Here is a 16,081-nt window from a genome sequence, read left to right as displayed (position 1 = left end):
TTATCAGGTGGCCACGATATAATCACAAGAGTCCTTGTTAGAGGAAGACAGGAGGGTTGGAGGGAGGGTTGGACGATGAGAGCAGAGGTCAGAGTGAAGCTGGGACGTGAGCCAAGGAATGTGGCACCTCCAGAAGCAGGAAAAATGAAGGAAATGGATTTTCCCTTGGAGTCTCCAGAAGGAACCTGCTCTACCACCCATTTCAGACTTCCGACTTCTAGAACTACAAAATAATAAACGTGTGTTAAGACAGTGAGTCTGTGGTAATTCGCTATAGCAGACGTAGGAAAGTCACACACCATTTAAAGTTTTCCAATGCCACCCCATTTTCTTGTGTTCAAGTCTTTTACCAGGCCTGAGAAGGCTCCTTTTTGTGTGTTTATTGTCCATTTGTCCCACCATACCCAGTGCTCCCCAGCAAGGCAGGAATTTTATGTCTTGCTCCCTGCCATGTACTTTGTGGCTGAGCACATACGATAAGAACAAACATTTACAAAAGAAAATGAGGTGGGACTTTCTGTTTGAAGGGGGCAACTTAGGCAATGGGGGGACATTTGGGAGTTGGACGGCGTGTAAAGGGGAGGTAGGTTTGGAGCTCCGTCTTTGGGGTTGGTTAGCACTCGACACTGCGCTTTATTTGCTGAATAAATGAAGGAAAACGGAAAGTTGCGACCAGCAGCCACCTTGTATTACTACAAAACTTTAACCCGTCGCTGCCGACCTCCAGGGGCGCAGTGCCTCCTCTGGGCTTCTAGAAACTCAGACAGCTTCCGGAACCATTATTGCTCACTACAGAAGTGCAACTCCGGAAGGAAGATAGTATTCGGACCTTGACAGGCGGAATAAGAGCCAATGAAAAGGCCAGATACTCAGCTGCAGCCAATGATAGAAGTCGATGGACGGAAGTGATGTCAGCGGAAGTACAAGGGACAGCGGGGAATTCGGTAAACACCGAACCTAACCAGTTCTCTCGTGCTTTCGTGGAGAGCAGGAGGCAAAGATGTCGGAACGGAAAGTTTTAAACGTAAGTGTTCGGTGGCTAGGGATTTCTGCCTGGGGCTAGGGATCTCGGAGCTCCGGCCGAGGCGGGCTTCCCGTGAACTACGGACACCTTTTTCGTCTCTAACGGCCTTCCGTTGGGGGCGGGGCTTCCCACCCCCTCCCAATCACCCTCCGCTGGGGGCGGGACCTTCCTTAAGCCGTCCCACGTTCACCTGGCGGGGGGCGGAGCTTGAGATATTGACTCACTTTCCCTTAAGGGTTTTCCCAAGGAATTAACCCGGTTACTTCCCTTGGGCTGGGACTTCCTTAAAAATATTGGGAGTTCTTCCCCCTGCACCCCCATAGCAGCGCCTTTGGGACGGGGCGCTGTTAAGCCCCACCTGCCTGGGTTCACTGTTCCTTAAGCTCTGCTGATAGGGAACCATATCAATGGCCGCCTCTTCTCTACCCTACTCTGTGGAAGGGAAAATCTGGATGTCTTGGGGAGGCGAGAGTAGGAGCCGTCTGGGATGGCAGGATTCCGCTTCTGGCAAGGATGAAATTCTGAGGCCCCCAAACCCCCACCCCACCCCCAGCAGGGTGTGTGCCCTAGAAAGGAACTGTGCTCCAGTCCTGTTAGTGGAGACCAGGATTTCAAGGTCTTGCCAGGAGCCCGGGATGCAGAGGTGGAATGGATGACATCCTCAGACTCACCGCCCTTATCCTTTAAACATCTATACTGGGAATCCAGCCCCATTCGCCGCACTGTTCAGTGCAGTATGCTGGACTTCTTGTCTGTGAAACCTCTCCCATGCTGAGGCTCCACCTGGGAGTCATCAAAAGGTCACCTCAGAGGTATTGTAGGTTCTGTTCCAGCCTGTTGCAGTGAAGCGAATTACATAAATTTGTTGGTTTCCCAGTGCTTATAAATGTTATGGTTATGCTATATTAAAGTCTATTAAGAATGCAGTAGCATTAGAACTAAAAATGTACATCCCTTAATTAAACATGACAGAGCTACAAAGTGAGCACATCTTTTGGAAAAATGGTGCTGATTGACTTGCTAGACTCTGGGTTGCCAGCAGCTTGCATTTGTGAAAGCATAATAGCTGCAAAGTGCAGCAAAATGAGGCGATCTTTATTTCCATAACTCAGTGGTTCTGTGTGCAAGGCACTGCTCATCAGATCCTTGTGGATGGCTATCCACTCTTCAGCTGAGGAAACAGGCACTGACGGGATAATTAATAGCCAGAGTGGAGGCATCCAGACCAGCCTGTGTCTCAGCATGGTTCCCCAACACTCCTTTCCTTCCCACAGAAATACTACCCTCCTGACTTCGACCCGTCGAAGATCCCCAAACTCAAGCTCCCCAAAGACCGGCAGTACGTGGTACGGTTGATGGCCCCTTTCAACATGAGGTGAGCACAACCCCTGGCCCAGACAGGGCACACAGCCCCGGTGTTCATGTGTACAGAGACTCGTCACCCGTGCTCAGCCCGGGTCGCTGTCCTTGGCACATGTTGACCAGAGAGCCAGGGACCACTGCAGACCTTGCTTTTCTCGCCACCCAGGATTATCCTCCTGCCCTCAGCTGGCGCAGGGGCGCTGCTGGGAGACCTTAATCATGTGACACTTACGCTGGGACATGGTCTGAGAAAAGCACTGTTTGGTGTTGTGCGACATCATAGCGTGTTAGGACACAGGCTGGGCCGTACAGCGCACTGGGCTGCGCGGCACAGCCTGTTGGGACCGCCTCGCTTGTGCCGTCTGCACCTGAGCAGCGCTGCTAGTCAGCACACGCTGAATGTGAAACTGGATACACCTGCAATCAAAACACCTTTATTCGCTGACGTCCACCACACACCTTCATAGTGTTACCTGGTTGTTTCTCTCCTGCCTGCCTTTAACTTTTTCTTTTCTAAAGATTTACTTATTTATGTATACAAGAACTGGGGTACAGGCCAGAGGTGTGGGGGCTGGGAGGATTTACTAGAGACAGAGTAAGGAGCAGAACAGGCACACTGACTGAAATATACCTGAGAGGAGCAGCGGACGGGACAGGAGAGGTCTGTCACCTGTGGGGCAGCTCCCAGCTGGGGATGGAACTCGGGCTGCAGGGGCTGCGGCCAGCTTCATAGTGCTGCGCTTTCGCCTGCTGTGCCACCAAGGAGGACCCTGCCTTTGATTTTTTCATTCAGCAGTCAGTCACTGGGTACCTGTTATACACTAGGGCCAAGGCTGGGCATCAGGCTTGTTGCGGAGAGCAAGACTGATAAAGTCCCTGACCCCGGGGTTGATGGCATGATCGTGGGGATGGTATGGTACAGCAGCCGTGCAGTCCTGCCAGGCGTACTGGAACAAGTCAGTTGGCAGCAGACAGATGAAGTGAGTTGGTAGCAGGGAAGGAGGAGGTGGTTGGGGAGATGACCCAGCAGATGCCAGTGGAACTGCAGATCTGAAGGGTGAAGAGTGACCTGGGCAGTGAGAACTGCGGTGGCAAAAGTCCGGAGGTGGGACCGGACTGGGGGTGTTCGCCCGGTAGCTGGGAGGCTGGTGTGCTGGGCTTGGGGAGCACGGGACCAAGCAGGAGCACCACAGCAAGGACAACATGAGCTCCCCTTGCTCCGGGGCTTTCCTGACTTTCCTCTTGGTAGACTCATCCCTGTGGGGGGCCAGATGCCTCAAGAGCACCAGGGTGTCTGCTGGGAGTGTGACTCCCCTGGCTCACCTCGTTAGATGTTGGAAGAGCCTGTCAGTGGGGGAGTCATGCATGTGCCGGAGCAGGCAGCCCTCGGGAAGGGAGGACACGAGCGGCCGTGTGCCAGTCGGCCAGAGCATCCCACTGGCCGGAGCCAGGCGCCACGATGACTTGGCCCTCATGTCCCCCCACAGGTGTAAGACATGCGGAGAGTACATCTACAAGGGCAAGAAGTTCAACGCGCGCAAAGAGACGGTGCAGAACGAGGCCTACCTGGGCCTGCCCATCTTCCGCTTCTACATTAAGTGCACGCGCTGCCTGGCGGAGATCACCTTCAAGGTGGGTGGCAGCCAGGCTGCTCCCTCCTTCCCCGCCCCCGCTGAGGCTGGGGGTCCCCGCCGCTCCCACCCTTACCCTCTTGCTGCAGGACATCCCACTTCACCTTTTTCCCATGAAGCAGACAGCTTCTGGGAGAGGACAGTGTGTCACTTAACATTCAGGCCAGGGAGGGCTCGGCTTAGGTGTGCAGTAGGCTCTCCATCTGGCTTCATGGCGTCACACGCCTCCTCAGTGTACCTCAGCGCTGAGCGTTGACAGCGTGTGTAGTGGAAGACGCTGGAGGCAGCTCGAGGTGCAGCAATGAGGGCTTCCTGCGCAGATGATACACTGCCGTGGGACCCTGCATACCCAGCGGAGATCGTGTGCGCGCCTGTCATTGTCACCTCAAGGGGTGGTACTAAGGACTTAGGAAAAGGACGAGGAGAACTTGGGGCAGTTTTCTCTTATGCTTCTTTAGTGTTTTGAGTATTTTTTTTGCCATAAGCTTTTACCTTTGGTTAAGAAATACAGTTTGATTAATAAGAAAATAGAGAGTACATTTTAAAATTGTATATTTTGCCTACTTTTTTTAACAGTAGCTTTATTTAGACATATTTCACATATAATGCAATTCACCCTTCAAAGGGTAAAAATTTTTTTTTTTAAAGATTCATTTATTTATGCATACAGAACTGGGTAAAGGCCAGAAGTGCAGGGACGATGAGAGGATTCACCACACACAGAGTGGAGAGCAGAACAGGCAGATAGGTGAAGTACACTGCTGAGGGGAGCAGCGGCGGGTCAGGAGAGGTCTGCCACGCCATGTGGATCACCTCCCCGGGCAGGTGGGGATCGAACTCATGCGGAAGTGGCTTTAGCTTCTTGGTGCAGTGCTTTAACCCGCTGCACCACCAGGGAGGCCCCTCAAAGGGTAAAATTTAATGGCATCTACCACCCCTAAGTCCAGAACTTCTCATCAACCCCCTATCTGCGTCCTCTGGGCCCTGACATCCACTAATCCCCTCCCTGTTTTCTGTGGCTGTGCCTGTTTCTCGTCAGTGAACTCACACCACGTGGCCTTGTGCGTCTGGCTTCTTCCTGGGCGTCATGTGTTCAGGGTCCCTCCGTGGGTGCAAGCGTCAGAGCAGCCCCCCTTTCCATGGCCACAGTATGAATATGCCACATCGTATTATCTACTCATGAGCATTTGGGCTATTTGTAGACAATACTTATTTTAAAGACTAGAGGAACTATGGCAAAATTTTATCAATTAGCCTTCTAGTGAAAAATTTCAGGCGATTAAATAATTAGGTTTTCCTTGATAAGTTTGGTTATGTGTGCGTGCAGAGGAAACAGTTCAAACAGCAGTGCAGGGCGAATGCTGCATCCTCTGTCCACCAGCCCTGCTGCACAGAAGCAAAAACTTGCAACAGTGTCTTACCTCATTCTCAGAACTCCTGTTCTGTATTCACGTGCACACAGGGTGCACTCTTCCTCCTCCTCTCTTTTCTGATAATAAACTTATTTGGTAACACTTTTAGATTTTCAGAGAAATTGCAGACATGGCACAGAGAGGTCCTTTCTGCGCCCCCCCCCCCCCGTGACCACACTTTTTCGCTGTGCATCTGTCACAAGAGAAGCCCACATTGGAAGCTTCCAGACGTGATTCATAGTCAGTTGTTTTGCAGATGTTTTTTTCTGTTCTAGGGACTAACCCATGATACCATTTTCTATTTCATAGATACATACGAAAGGATGCACTGTACCTATTTGGTTATATATTACATTACGCTAACAGGGAGTAAATGCAAGGCATACGTACATGTAAGGTGAAAAGCCTGGAGACTGTTCGCAAACATGTCGAGGGTGGAAGGTTACAGGAGATAGGTGGGGAAGCATCTGCAGTCCGCGCTGCAGGTTTGAGTGTTTTTGCAAAAGGGGGAGCAGTAACCCTGGAAAGCACCACACTAGCTAACACACACAGTAAGATAAGGGAAAGAGAAGGTACTTGAGGGAGAGAAACTTAAAGAGAGTGCCTCATGACTGCAGAAGCCTTCGCTAACCAGGGCATAGGAGCTGACTTCTGTCCATCCTTCCTTCCAGACAGACCCTGAAAACACAGATTACACCATGGAGCACGGAGCCACCCGGAACTTCCAGGCTGAGAAGCTCTTGGAGGAGGAGGAGAAGAGGGTGCAGAAGGAGCGGGAGGATGAGGAGCTGAACAACCCCATGAAGGTGAGCCGGGCACCCTGTGCGGGGGCACATCGTGGTGGCAGTTTGGGTGCCCCATTCACCTCGGGTCCGTGGGCGGCAGGACCCTGAGGAATTCCTGAGGCCACTGGCCCGGCCCCGCAGCCGGGGTCCTAGGAGCTGTGTGTGAGGTGCTGCTGAGGTCAGGCTGCTGGAGCAGGCCTCGGCAAGCCGACCTCACGAAAGGGAGGCCCCGGTGGGCCTGCCCTGCCACTTGGACCCCTTCGTCTGGGTCTAGAGTTGGAGACAGGGCATCGGGGTGTGAAGGAGCTGCACCGCACAGTGGACCACATGCCCGGGAGGCGTGGGCAGCCCCCAGGAACAGAGAGGGGCCCCCAGCTATCAGCCAGCAGGAAAACGGGTGCTCAGCCCCACAGGCACCTGAAGGAGCTCAGGAGGGGACCCCGTTCTCCCAGGGAAGACCACAGCCCCTTGATTTTGGCCGGTGAGAGTGTCAGAGCCCCCAGCCATGCTGTGCCAGACTCTTGACCCACACAGACTCCAAGACAGTGAACTCATATTGCCACTAAGCTGGTGACACACTGTTGGGCTGCAGGAGAATATGGGAAGCGGGAAGTGGGACTTCCGGTCACAAGGTGCCTCCTGCCGTCATCGTCCCCCGCTTTCTAAAAGGTCTTCTTGACCAGTAGGGATTAGGCTAAGTTAGGCCAGTAGGGATTAGGCTAGGAATCAGATGGAGAGTGCTCTTGTGTGTGTGACCCTGGCCGGGCACTGGGCCTCTCTGCCTCCGCACGCCCCTCTGTGAGGCGGCCGCATGCCTGTACCCGCCTCACACCCTTGAGCGTTGAATGTCTGAGGGCTCAGCGTTCAGTACTCCATAGTCGTTACTACTGGTATTGTTATTCCTTAAATTTATTTTCATCTTTGATTGGACATTTTTGTTGTTTTTCTCAGAAACATTAGGATGTGTGGCTTCCCCCGACTCCACCCACCCCCACGTCACCTGTCCCTGGACCCTCTCACCTCTGTCGATTGTGTTATCTGAGCAAAGTTTGTCAGAGCCGATACAACTGTTTCAACAGCCGCCCAGGGCAGCAGGGAGGGAAATGGGTCAGGCGGGGTTTGCTGTGGGCCCCACACACTGGGGGGGCAGTGCTTTCCATGTGCTCCTCAGGTCGCTGCTGCTCCCGGCACAAGGGGCCGTTGCTCTGGCACTAGTTGGCGGTTGCTGCATAAGTTGCCCACAGCTTTGCAGCTTCAAACGTTTATCATCATTTCTGAGGCAGGAGTCCCACCCGGACCACTTAGCTGGGTGGCCTTGGCTTGGCGTCTCTCGCCAGACTGCAGTCAAGCCGTGGGCTGGGGCTCGTCTGCTCTGCAGGGGCAGCTGGGGCCGAAGGAGCCGACTCCAGGATGGGTCTTGTGTGGGTGCTGACGGGAGGCCGCAGCTTCACGCCGGCCAGCAGCAGTGTGGGCTCCTTTTTTTTTTTTTTTGCCTGTTTTTATTTTTCCTGGAGGCTCAGTGGCACATGACAGTTCATAAAATGGCTTCAGAGGTCGGGTAGAGGGGAAACAAAAAATAAACTGGGGTGGGAAAGAAAAACCACCAGGAGGAGGGAGGAGCTGGCTGTTTCCTTCTCAGCCTGATTTAGGGGCAGGAGTTGGTGGCTCTGAACAGTAAGGATGGATCCCTTCCTTCAACCCTTGGGAGGGGAGAGAGGGAAAAAAGCAGAAGGCCCGCCAGGCTCCCTCGTCGGTGAGCCTGCAGAGCGCAGGGGGGAAGCCACCGTGCCGTTAGCCCGCACTCGGCAGTGCATGTGTCCTCGCTCGTGCTCGTCACTAGCCGCACGTCACTCGGCAGCCCGCCCTCGGGAGGGGCTTTGACTCCCCTTCTAAAAGGGAGCAGCAGCGGAGAACTTGCGGATGTATTTTCAAATCCGCGTGACTTCCACCTTCCAGAAGGTTGAAGCAAGATTCCAGTCAGGAAGCCGCCGTTAGGACCGCTGCCCAGCTCTGCCTGCCCCCGTCTGAGGCCTGGGTGGCCATCACCCGCTCTTTGCACCTCGGTTTCCTGTTCTGTGAAACGGGGCTTGTCGCTCAGGCTAGGGGACACTATTTGTTAACGTCTCGGCCCGGGCCCGGCACAGAGCCCCCACTCGGCTTGTCCTTTAAAATCTGCGGGGCTGCTTGTGCTCACAGGAGCCATGCTCCGCCTGGTCACCGGGCTTGTCCTTACCGGCCGGTGGCCTGAGGCAATCACCTCCCTTCCCCAGCCTCAGTGTTCTGATCTGTGAAATGGGGTCAGAGGCCAGGCAGGACAGGGGGTCCCTGAGCAGGTGCCTTTGCCCCTCGGGGCCACCGTGGCCAGTGGGGGACATCCAGAGTGAAAGCCCAGCACACTCAGCGCTGTGTCATCCCGCCTGCCAGGTGCTGGAGAACCGAACCAAGGACTCCAAGCTGGAGATGGAGGTTCTGGAGAACCTTCAGGAGCTCAAGGACCTGAACCAGCGGCAGGCCCACGTGGACTTTGAGGCCATGCTGCGGCAACATCGCCTGTCAGAGGAGGAGCGGCAGAAGCAGGAGCAGGAGGAGGACGAGAGGGAGACGGCGTGAGTCGCGCCACCGGGGCAGCGGGGCTGGCTGCAGTGCGGGTCACCTTCCCTTCCCCGTCTCACTTCTCTGGAACATTCCTTTTTTTACAATTTTGATTTATTTTAAATTTTTTATTTCATTTCTTTTGTGTAGAAGAACTGGGGTGCAGGCCAGAGGTGCAGGGGTGAGAGGAGTCGTCAGAGAAATGTGGGGAGCAGAACAGGCAGGTCCACTGAAATAGCTGCTGCTTCTCCCCCTTCCGCTTTATGGTCTCCTCCCTCTTTACGGGGCTGTTTTCCTTTTGCATCCCTGGGGCCAGGCGCATGGTAGGTGCCTAGTGGCCCTGCCGGTTAGACCACTGACGCTGAGTCTGTGCTCGCTGAGCACATTCTGGTGCCCAGTCTATTTTGCGATTGGCATGGTCATCACCATGGTTTGGGGACTAAAGTTCAGGGAGGTCCAGGCAGGGCCCCCACCTAAGTCACCCAACTAGGGTTCAAATCCAGACAGGCTGGTCCTGCATCAAGGCACTTAACACTCACTGCTCTCAAGAGACAAAGAACAGTTTTCTTTAAAAAAGGAATTTTCATGATTCCTATTTTCCACCCATTGAAATCAGGAAAAGGGACTTGAATCAAGATACCTAGCTTTGGGGGGACCTTGGGCACTGATCCCCAAACCCCACATTTCATCCTCCAGGGCCTTGGTGGAAGAAACCAGGAAACGGAGACTGCTGGAAGACTCTGACTCTGAGGAGGATGCTCCCGTTCCTGCCCCACCCCGCTCGGTCCTCCGGCCGAACCCCACGGCTATCCTGGACGAGGTGAGTGGCCTTGCGCCTGTTTCACGTGTTCTCAAGTTAAGCAGAGACAAAGTAACTCAGGCTAGGTCTCATTGTTCCTGAAAGCCAGGTGGTCTGCAAGACTTGTACACAGCATGACTGTCATCAGGGCACACAAGCAGCTACAGACCCTGTGTGAGTGAGTGGACATGGCTGTGTGCCAGTAAAACTCTATTCTCGAAAACAGCAAGTCACTAAGTTAGCCCATCCTCAGTAAAAAGAGATTTAGACTCTAGTGAGGTGGGCCTGACTCGTCTGTAATTGGACTGCTGCTTTAGCTGCTGAAACAGGCAGCATAAGAACACAGATACTGATTTTTCAGTCACATGACAGCCCGAGGTGACAGCCTGCAGTTCTGCTCCATGCAGTCACTCAGAGATCTAGGGCTTACTCTGTCTGCTCCATGCAGTCACTCAGAGATGTAGTGGCTTACTCTGTCTGCTCCTGGAGCACTGATTATGTTTTGTGGTCACACTAACTTAGACCACTGGCGTCCACTGGGGAAGTCAGGGTGTGTGTTGGAGTGCCTGCAATCCCAGGTCCTGTGTTCCTTTCTCATCCCATTGACTGGACTCAGTAATGTGACCACATCTAGCTGCAAGGGACACTGGGAGGTGTATAGCATATATGCTAACTGGCCCACTGGCAGACTGGGGGAGGGGGAGGGAAGGCAATTAGCATTTGCCATCGTAGCTGTCTTATCCAGGGTGGTCACTGCCTCTCCGATGTGTTAAAGAAGGAAGTAAAAGTGGGAAAACAGATGTAACACAGACACCCCAGGAACATTTTACTTCAAAACATACTCTTGATCTGTGTTAGCTAAATGCACAACCACTGTACAAGACCCAAAGTAAGTGATCTCAATTACACAGACGTTCCTTTTCTTCGAAATAATTGTGCACACAACCCCCCAAACAGGGAAGGCACCCAGACACCTTGTCATTGTTCTGCCACCACGTAATGTCCAAGTGCTGTCTCTGCCTCTGTGATGCACCATCGGGAAGGGGCTGGGCATCAGGGATACTCAGCTCTTGGCTCTGCACATGCTCCTGCTCATGAGCTGAACCACGTCACCACGTCCCTCTGCAAAGGAGCCTGGAAAATGTGGTCTTTATAGAGGCTGTACTCTTCCACGGAGAATTCTAAGCGTTGGAAGTGAGAGCAGACTTGTAGTCAAAAATGCCCCCCATTTAGCTCTGGATATTGAGTCAAGCTTTGCTTTTGGAGGATAAAGTTGTACCTTGTCATATTGTATTTCAGTTTATTAGACTTTATAGTTGCTGCATTTTACAAATTGAAGGGTAGTGACAGACAGCCTTGTGTCCAGCGAGCTGTTGGCGCCATTTTTCCAGCAGCATGTGCTCACTTTGCATCTCTGTGTCATGTTTGTAGCAATTAGGTATTTTTATTTTTTACTTACAGATTTATTTACTTATGCATACAAGAACTGGGGTACAAGCCAGAGGTGTGGGGGTTGAGGGGAGACAACCACAGACCAAGTAGGGAGCGGAACAGGAGAATTGACTGAAACACACTGCTGAGGGGAGCAGCGGGGAGACAGGAGAGGTCTGCTGCGCCATGTGGGTCACCTTCCTGGCCGGGGATCGAATTTGAGCTGCAGTGGCTGTGGACAGCTTCACAGTGCTGTGCTTTAACCTGTTCACAACCAGGGAGGGCCCTAAAATGTCCTCTTTTTCTTTCTTCTTTTTAAGTCGAAGCCGCTTTCAAAGCAGTCTGGGTTTTACGTTCTCCCCCAGCATGTCTAGTTACCCTGTTCACGTGTAACTTGGTGGCGACCTCTGCTTTGCTGTGCACAATATGCCTTTGTCAGGACCTTTCAGACCTCCCCGTAACTCTTACAAAAGTGTATCTTCACACGGCTCTTTCCCTGATGGGTGCAGTGGTAACGAGTACAGCCAGCACGGCAAGTGTGTAGCAGAGGTGTAACTCTCTGTGCTCAGCCTGTCCTGAGGCTGGGCCGTTGTCACGTGAGTGACGTGTCAGTTCCGTGGTGCCAGCGAGAAACCCTGGACTTGCCTTCCCATGTCTCTGTCACCCCTGGCCCCCCAGTTGTCTGTCTTGCTCACCACTCACTGAGCCCTCGGGCAGCACCACGACCACTGTGTCCTCACCCCCACACTGACTGCCCCCCCCAGCCCCTCAGAGTGCCAAGCTCATTCCCACCTCAGGCCCTCGCGTCACTGTTCTGCCTCAGCACCTCCTCGAGTGGCTGCTAACGCCTCTGCCTAGTTGTGATGTTGGCCAGCGTCACCTCATAGATGAGACCTGCCTCAATGGCCTTAGCAGAAGTGGCTGTCCCTCCCCCACGCTGCCACCCGCCCTTATCTAGATGGACATCGTGGTGGTTATCTCAGGCAGGTCCTTCAATAACATTTTGTGCAACATCATTTTGTTATAAAGTCGATGAGGAGTAAAGAGTCCAGGCCGACACTGACCCCAGTGATATTGCTGAGGAGCTGCCTGATCTGGTAGGGGGCACAGAGGAGTTTTGAGTGGAAAGGAGACTTGGTCAGTATCACAGTGGGAAAATGGGTGGCCGAGACCTCAGTTCAAAAGGGACTAGGAGCAGGAGGTCAGAAAAGTAGTGGGATCTGCGGCCACTCTCTCCTGTTACCTCATCGCCCTGCAGACCCCAAAGGCCAAGAGGAAGGTGGAGAGTTGGGAGCGGAGTGTCGGCACCCTTGGCAGCAGGCCCCAACTCTTGGGCCTGGTTGTGGTGAAGAAAACAGCGCTGAATGGCAGCACCCAGCAGGGCCAGGCAGCTCCCACCCCAGGTGAGTTGGGGTTGGGGGGTGGGGGGAGTGCTGAAGCTCAGCGCAGTACCGCGGGTGGCTGCTAGGTGGCAGCAGTGCCTCTGCCTTTTTTTTTTTTTTTAAGAATTTTTTTTTAAGAATTTTATTTTTTTCTTTATGCATACAAGAGCTGGAGTTAGGCCAGAGGTATGGGGGTGAGTGGACTCACTAGAGGCAGAGTGGGGAGCAGAACAGTGGATCTGTTGAATCACGGCTGAGGGAAGCAGCAGGTGAGACGGAGAGGTTTGCTCCGCCCTGTGGGTTACTCCCTGGCTGTGGATAGCTTCATATCAGGGAGGCCTGACCTCTGCCATTTTGGAGCTGAGTGCAGAAGGTTGAGGGACTGGCCACACCCCTGACCAGGTGTAGAGCCCCGCCCTCCTCTACGTGTTCTGTGGCTGTGGTGCAGCCACAGCCTAACTTTGCTACCCTGTGAGGACCCGCCAGTTAAGCCACTGTGTGATGCCTGTGTGGCACCTTGTGAGGGTCAGCTGCAGCCCCGGCCTGAGTGAGCTGTTGCATGCATGAGCCATTGCGACCAGACAGCACCTACTGGTCAGATGAGACCCAGGCCAGAGAGCAAAGCCACTTACCCAGAGTGTTCCTGGGGTGCAGTGGGTGGGGCTGGGCGCGGCCCCTCTTATCCCGTGGTGTTTGGTTTTCCTTTCAACTTGAAGTGGCTTCGGTTTGGTAGAAGTGGGTTGGACCCCCATGGGTCAGCTTCCATGGGGGTGTTGCTGGGCAGACGGCGTGAGTGTCCAGACCGGTAACCGAGCCGCAGCTTCCCTCCAGAAAGCCCGGCTGTTCTGCACCCTGAACAAATCAGAGTCAGTAGCCCTGCGCTCTGGGTTCAGCTGTTGGTGGGCTGGCCACGGCACGTGGGCTGCAGGGTTGAGGTGTGCTTGGCTAACTCTTGCCTTCCTCCTAGGCTCCATGAAGAGTGATCAGGTGGCAGACCCCGCCCCCCAGAACCCGGGCGCGTCCTCCCTAAGCCAGCTGGGTGCTTATTCAGACAGTGAAGACAGCAGTGGCAGCAACTGAGCCCACCCTCGCCTGGGATGCTGGGGCAGGACTCACATGTGGGGCCCAGCTGGCAGTCGGGGTTCAAGGCCTGGCACAGAGCTGCAAAGGACACATGAGGACTCCAGCCACGCCACGGGGCTTGGTTTCCCTCCTGTCCCCTCAGGAACCTTGGGGTCCCTCGTTCATGGTGCCTCACGTTCAGGTCCCCAGAGCAGTTCTGAGTTTCCAGCATACTTGGTCCTCGTCAGGCCGCAGGCGTCACCGCGTCACGGACATGTGAATGAGCCGCCCACCCTAACGGGCTCCAGCCTCAGCCGGAGTCTGAGGAGGGAGCCCCAGAACTGTGGCACGGAGTCTCTGATTTCTGACGCCCAGAAACTGTCACAAACGCTGTTAGTACTTGTGGCTGGGAACAGCTCCTTCATGGCGGAACAGCTCCTTCACGGCCATGAGTAAATAACTCATGCGGTCACGGGACCCGTACATCTGACAGCCGTGCTCCTGCTCTCAGGGTCTTTGGGTGTTGGCCCTGTACAGCTGCTGGCGTCACTTACCGGTGGGAACTCATTCTGAGAAATGGGTGGCCAGGAGATTTCCTCATCGTGCACGGTCACAGAGGTCCGGCCTGTCATGACCTCGTGTGCATGGTTTGTCGCCGCCATGCGCAGGGTCGGATGTGTGATTGTGCCGTCCCTTCCGCCCCCCTGTGCCCCGGTGTTTTCTAGGCTGCAGCGTGTGCCCCCCAGGCCCCGCGATCCGCCCCCTCCTCTCCTGCCTCAGCCCCCTCACCTACGCGCTTCCATTTGGCGTTTGCGACCCAGGCTTTGTGTCTGTCACAGTCAGTGTTTAGGAGATGAAAGCCCCTGCGTTGGGACTCTGCTTTCTGGAGGCATCCTCTGCTAGGGGAGCACCGATGAACCTACCTGAGAGGGTCTAGGCAGACGGGGGGGCCTCCCACAGTGGCCCCTTGACCGGGAGGAGAGGACCTGAGGTCTCTGGCTTGGCAGCCGACAGCAGTGGGCCCAGGTCGGCTCATGCTGCCAGCTGGGAGGCTGAGGCAGGCACATAGCTCTTGCCGGTACAAACGACAGCATTGGACTTGCGGCTTAAATGGGCGCAGCAGGCGTGTTTACACCGCGGGAATTGGCAGGCGTGACGAGTGATTCTCCTCGCCAAGGTGCCGGTGGTTAAACTGGTAGCGGCACAGCTTAGCTGACTGTCCCAAACTCAGCACCAGGCACGTGCCTGCAGTAAGCCCCACTGAGAGTCAGTCGGTTAAAATAAATCATCAGCTTAGGTAGCTGTGAAAAAAGATGGGGAGCTTGGGCCTCTGTCCACTGTGTTGGCTCTTCCAGAGTGTTTCCTCTGAAGTTCTTGCCATGGGGTGCACCTGTTCCTTTTACTGACTTAACGTTAACCCAGCTTCGTTCTAAAATGCGGGTTAGCAGACAGGTCCGCGGGCCCAAGCTGCTCCCTGGCCTGTGTTTGTAAATAAAGTTTTATTGGCACATCGCTGTGCTCACAGGCATTTCATCTGCGGCAACAGTGGAGTGGCTCGGCAACAGTGGAGTGGCTCGAATGGCGACTACGCCCTGCCAGTCAACACAGCGACAGAGGAAGCTTGCTGGCCCCGTCAGGATACCAGCTTCTGCTTTCCACAGGTTCCAGGTGGATGGTAGCCAAGACATCCCCCCAATTCCTGGGCTCACACTGTCCCCGCAGCTCTGCTGGCTGAGTCACGGGAAGGCAGGTGCCAAGCTCGCTTTCCTCCATGTGACACCGTTTGCTGAGCTTTGTAAGCAAACTCATTTACATTCCCCAGGGCATGTTTATTCACTTGCTCACGCCAAAGATACTTACTAAGCGCCTACTATGTGCCCGCTCTGTTTGAGCCACAGGCTACCTCAGAGAAGGAAGACAGACAGCTCTATAGGGTGACAGGCTGCGGCAAGGGCTGGGGAGGGGGAAGAGAGGAAACCTTACACCTCATAGTAAACTTGAAGCAAATGAGGTGGGCCAGATAGTCCTGCAGCAAGAGGCAAGGGGGTGGGCGAGGGGAGAGGGGCCGTGAGCAGCGTGTTCGTACCCTGCCCCCGTATTGTTTTTAGGGCTCCTGTGTTGGCAGCGTACAAGAACAGGAGTCTGGGTGCCTTCCTTGGGTCTCAGCTGCAGGCCCAGCTGGGGCAGGATTCTCCCAAGCTCACTACCTGTGGGGACAGAAATCTTCTTCCTCGCGAGGTCTAGGTCAAAGCTGCCCTCGGTGCCTGGTGTACACGGAGCTCCCCAGCCGCTGACTTCTAAGGAGAAGCTGCCGAAATGGCTTCCTGTCATCCTCGTCATGTTCTGCTAGCTGGAAACAAGCCACAGTTCCCTCCCACAGGAGGTTGAGGTTAATGGGGGTCACCTGAGGTCTACCTGCAGGATCACCTTTGGCAGTGAGCTCTGCGAGGGGGTATCATGTCAGTGTGTCCACAGTAGCTATCCAGGCACTTAGCAGGGGCTCCTGAATGTTTGTGGCCCTTGTAGATGTCTCCCCGCTGCCCACAGCTTAGGGATTGGGGCCCAGGGACCCCACGGCTCTGCCTGCCCACAGCCACAGGC

The 16,081-nt window shown here is 54.5% G+C and overlaps 1 protein-coding gene across 1 annotated transcript; it reads left to right on the top strand.

Annotated features, from left to right (window-relative positions):
- Positions 1–940: 940 nt before the first annotated feature.
- On the top strand, positions 941–15,032 carry CCDC94 (coiled-coil domain containing 94). Its single transcript, XM_004689341.2, has 8 exons — positions 941–1,024; positions 2,299–2,399; positions 3,874–4,018; positions 6,101–6,235; positions 8,639–8,820; positions 9,503–9,626; positions 12,295–12,439; positions 13,386–15,032. The coding sequence occupies exons 1-8, from the start codon at positions 1,001–1,003 to the stop codon at positions 13,496–13,498; spliced, it is 969 nt and encodes a 322-aa protein (XP_004689398.1). The 5' UTR covers positions 941–1,000; the 3' UTR covers positions 13,499–15,032.
- Positions 15,033–16,081: the final 1,049 nt, after the last annotated feature.

The sequence above is a fragment of the Condylura cristata genome, unplaced genomic scaffold, assembly GCF_000260355.1.
Source record: "Condylura cristata isolate star-nosed mole 26May11 unplaced genomic scaffold, ConCri1.0 scaffold00025, whole genome shotgun sequence".
Taxonomy (NCBI): Eukaryota; Metazoa; Chordata; class Mammalia; order Eulipotyphla; family Talpidae; genus Condylura; species Condylura cristata.
This window is presented reverse-complemented; position numbering and strand designations above follow the sequence as displayed.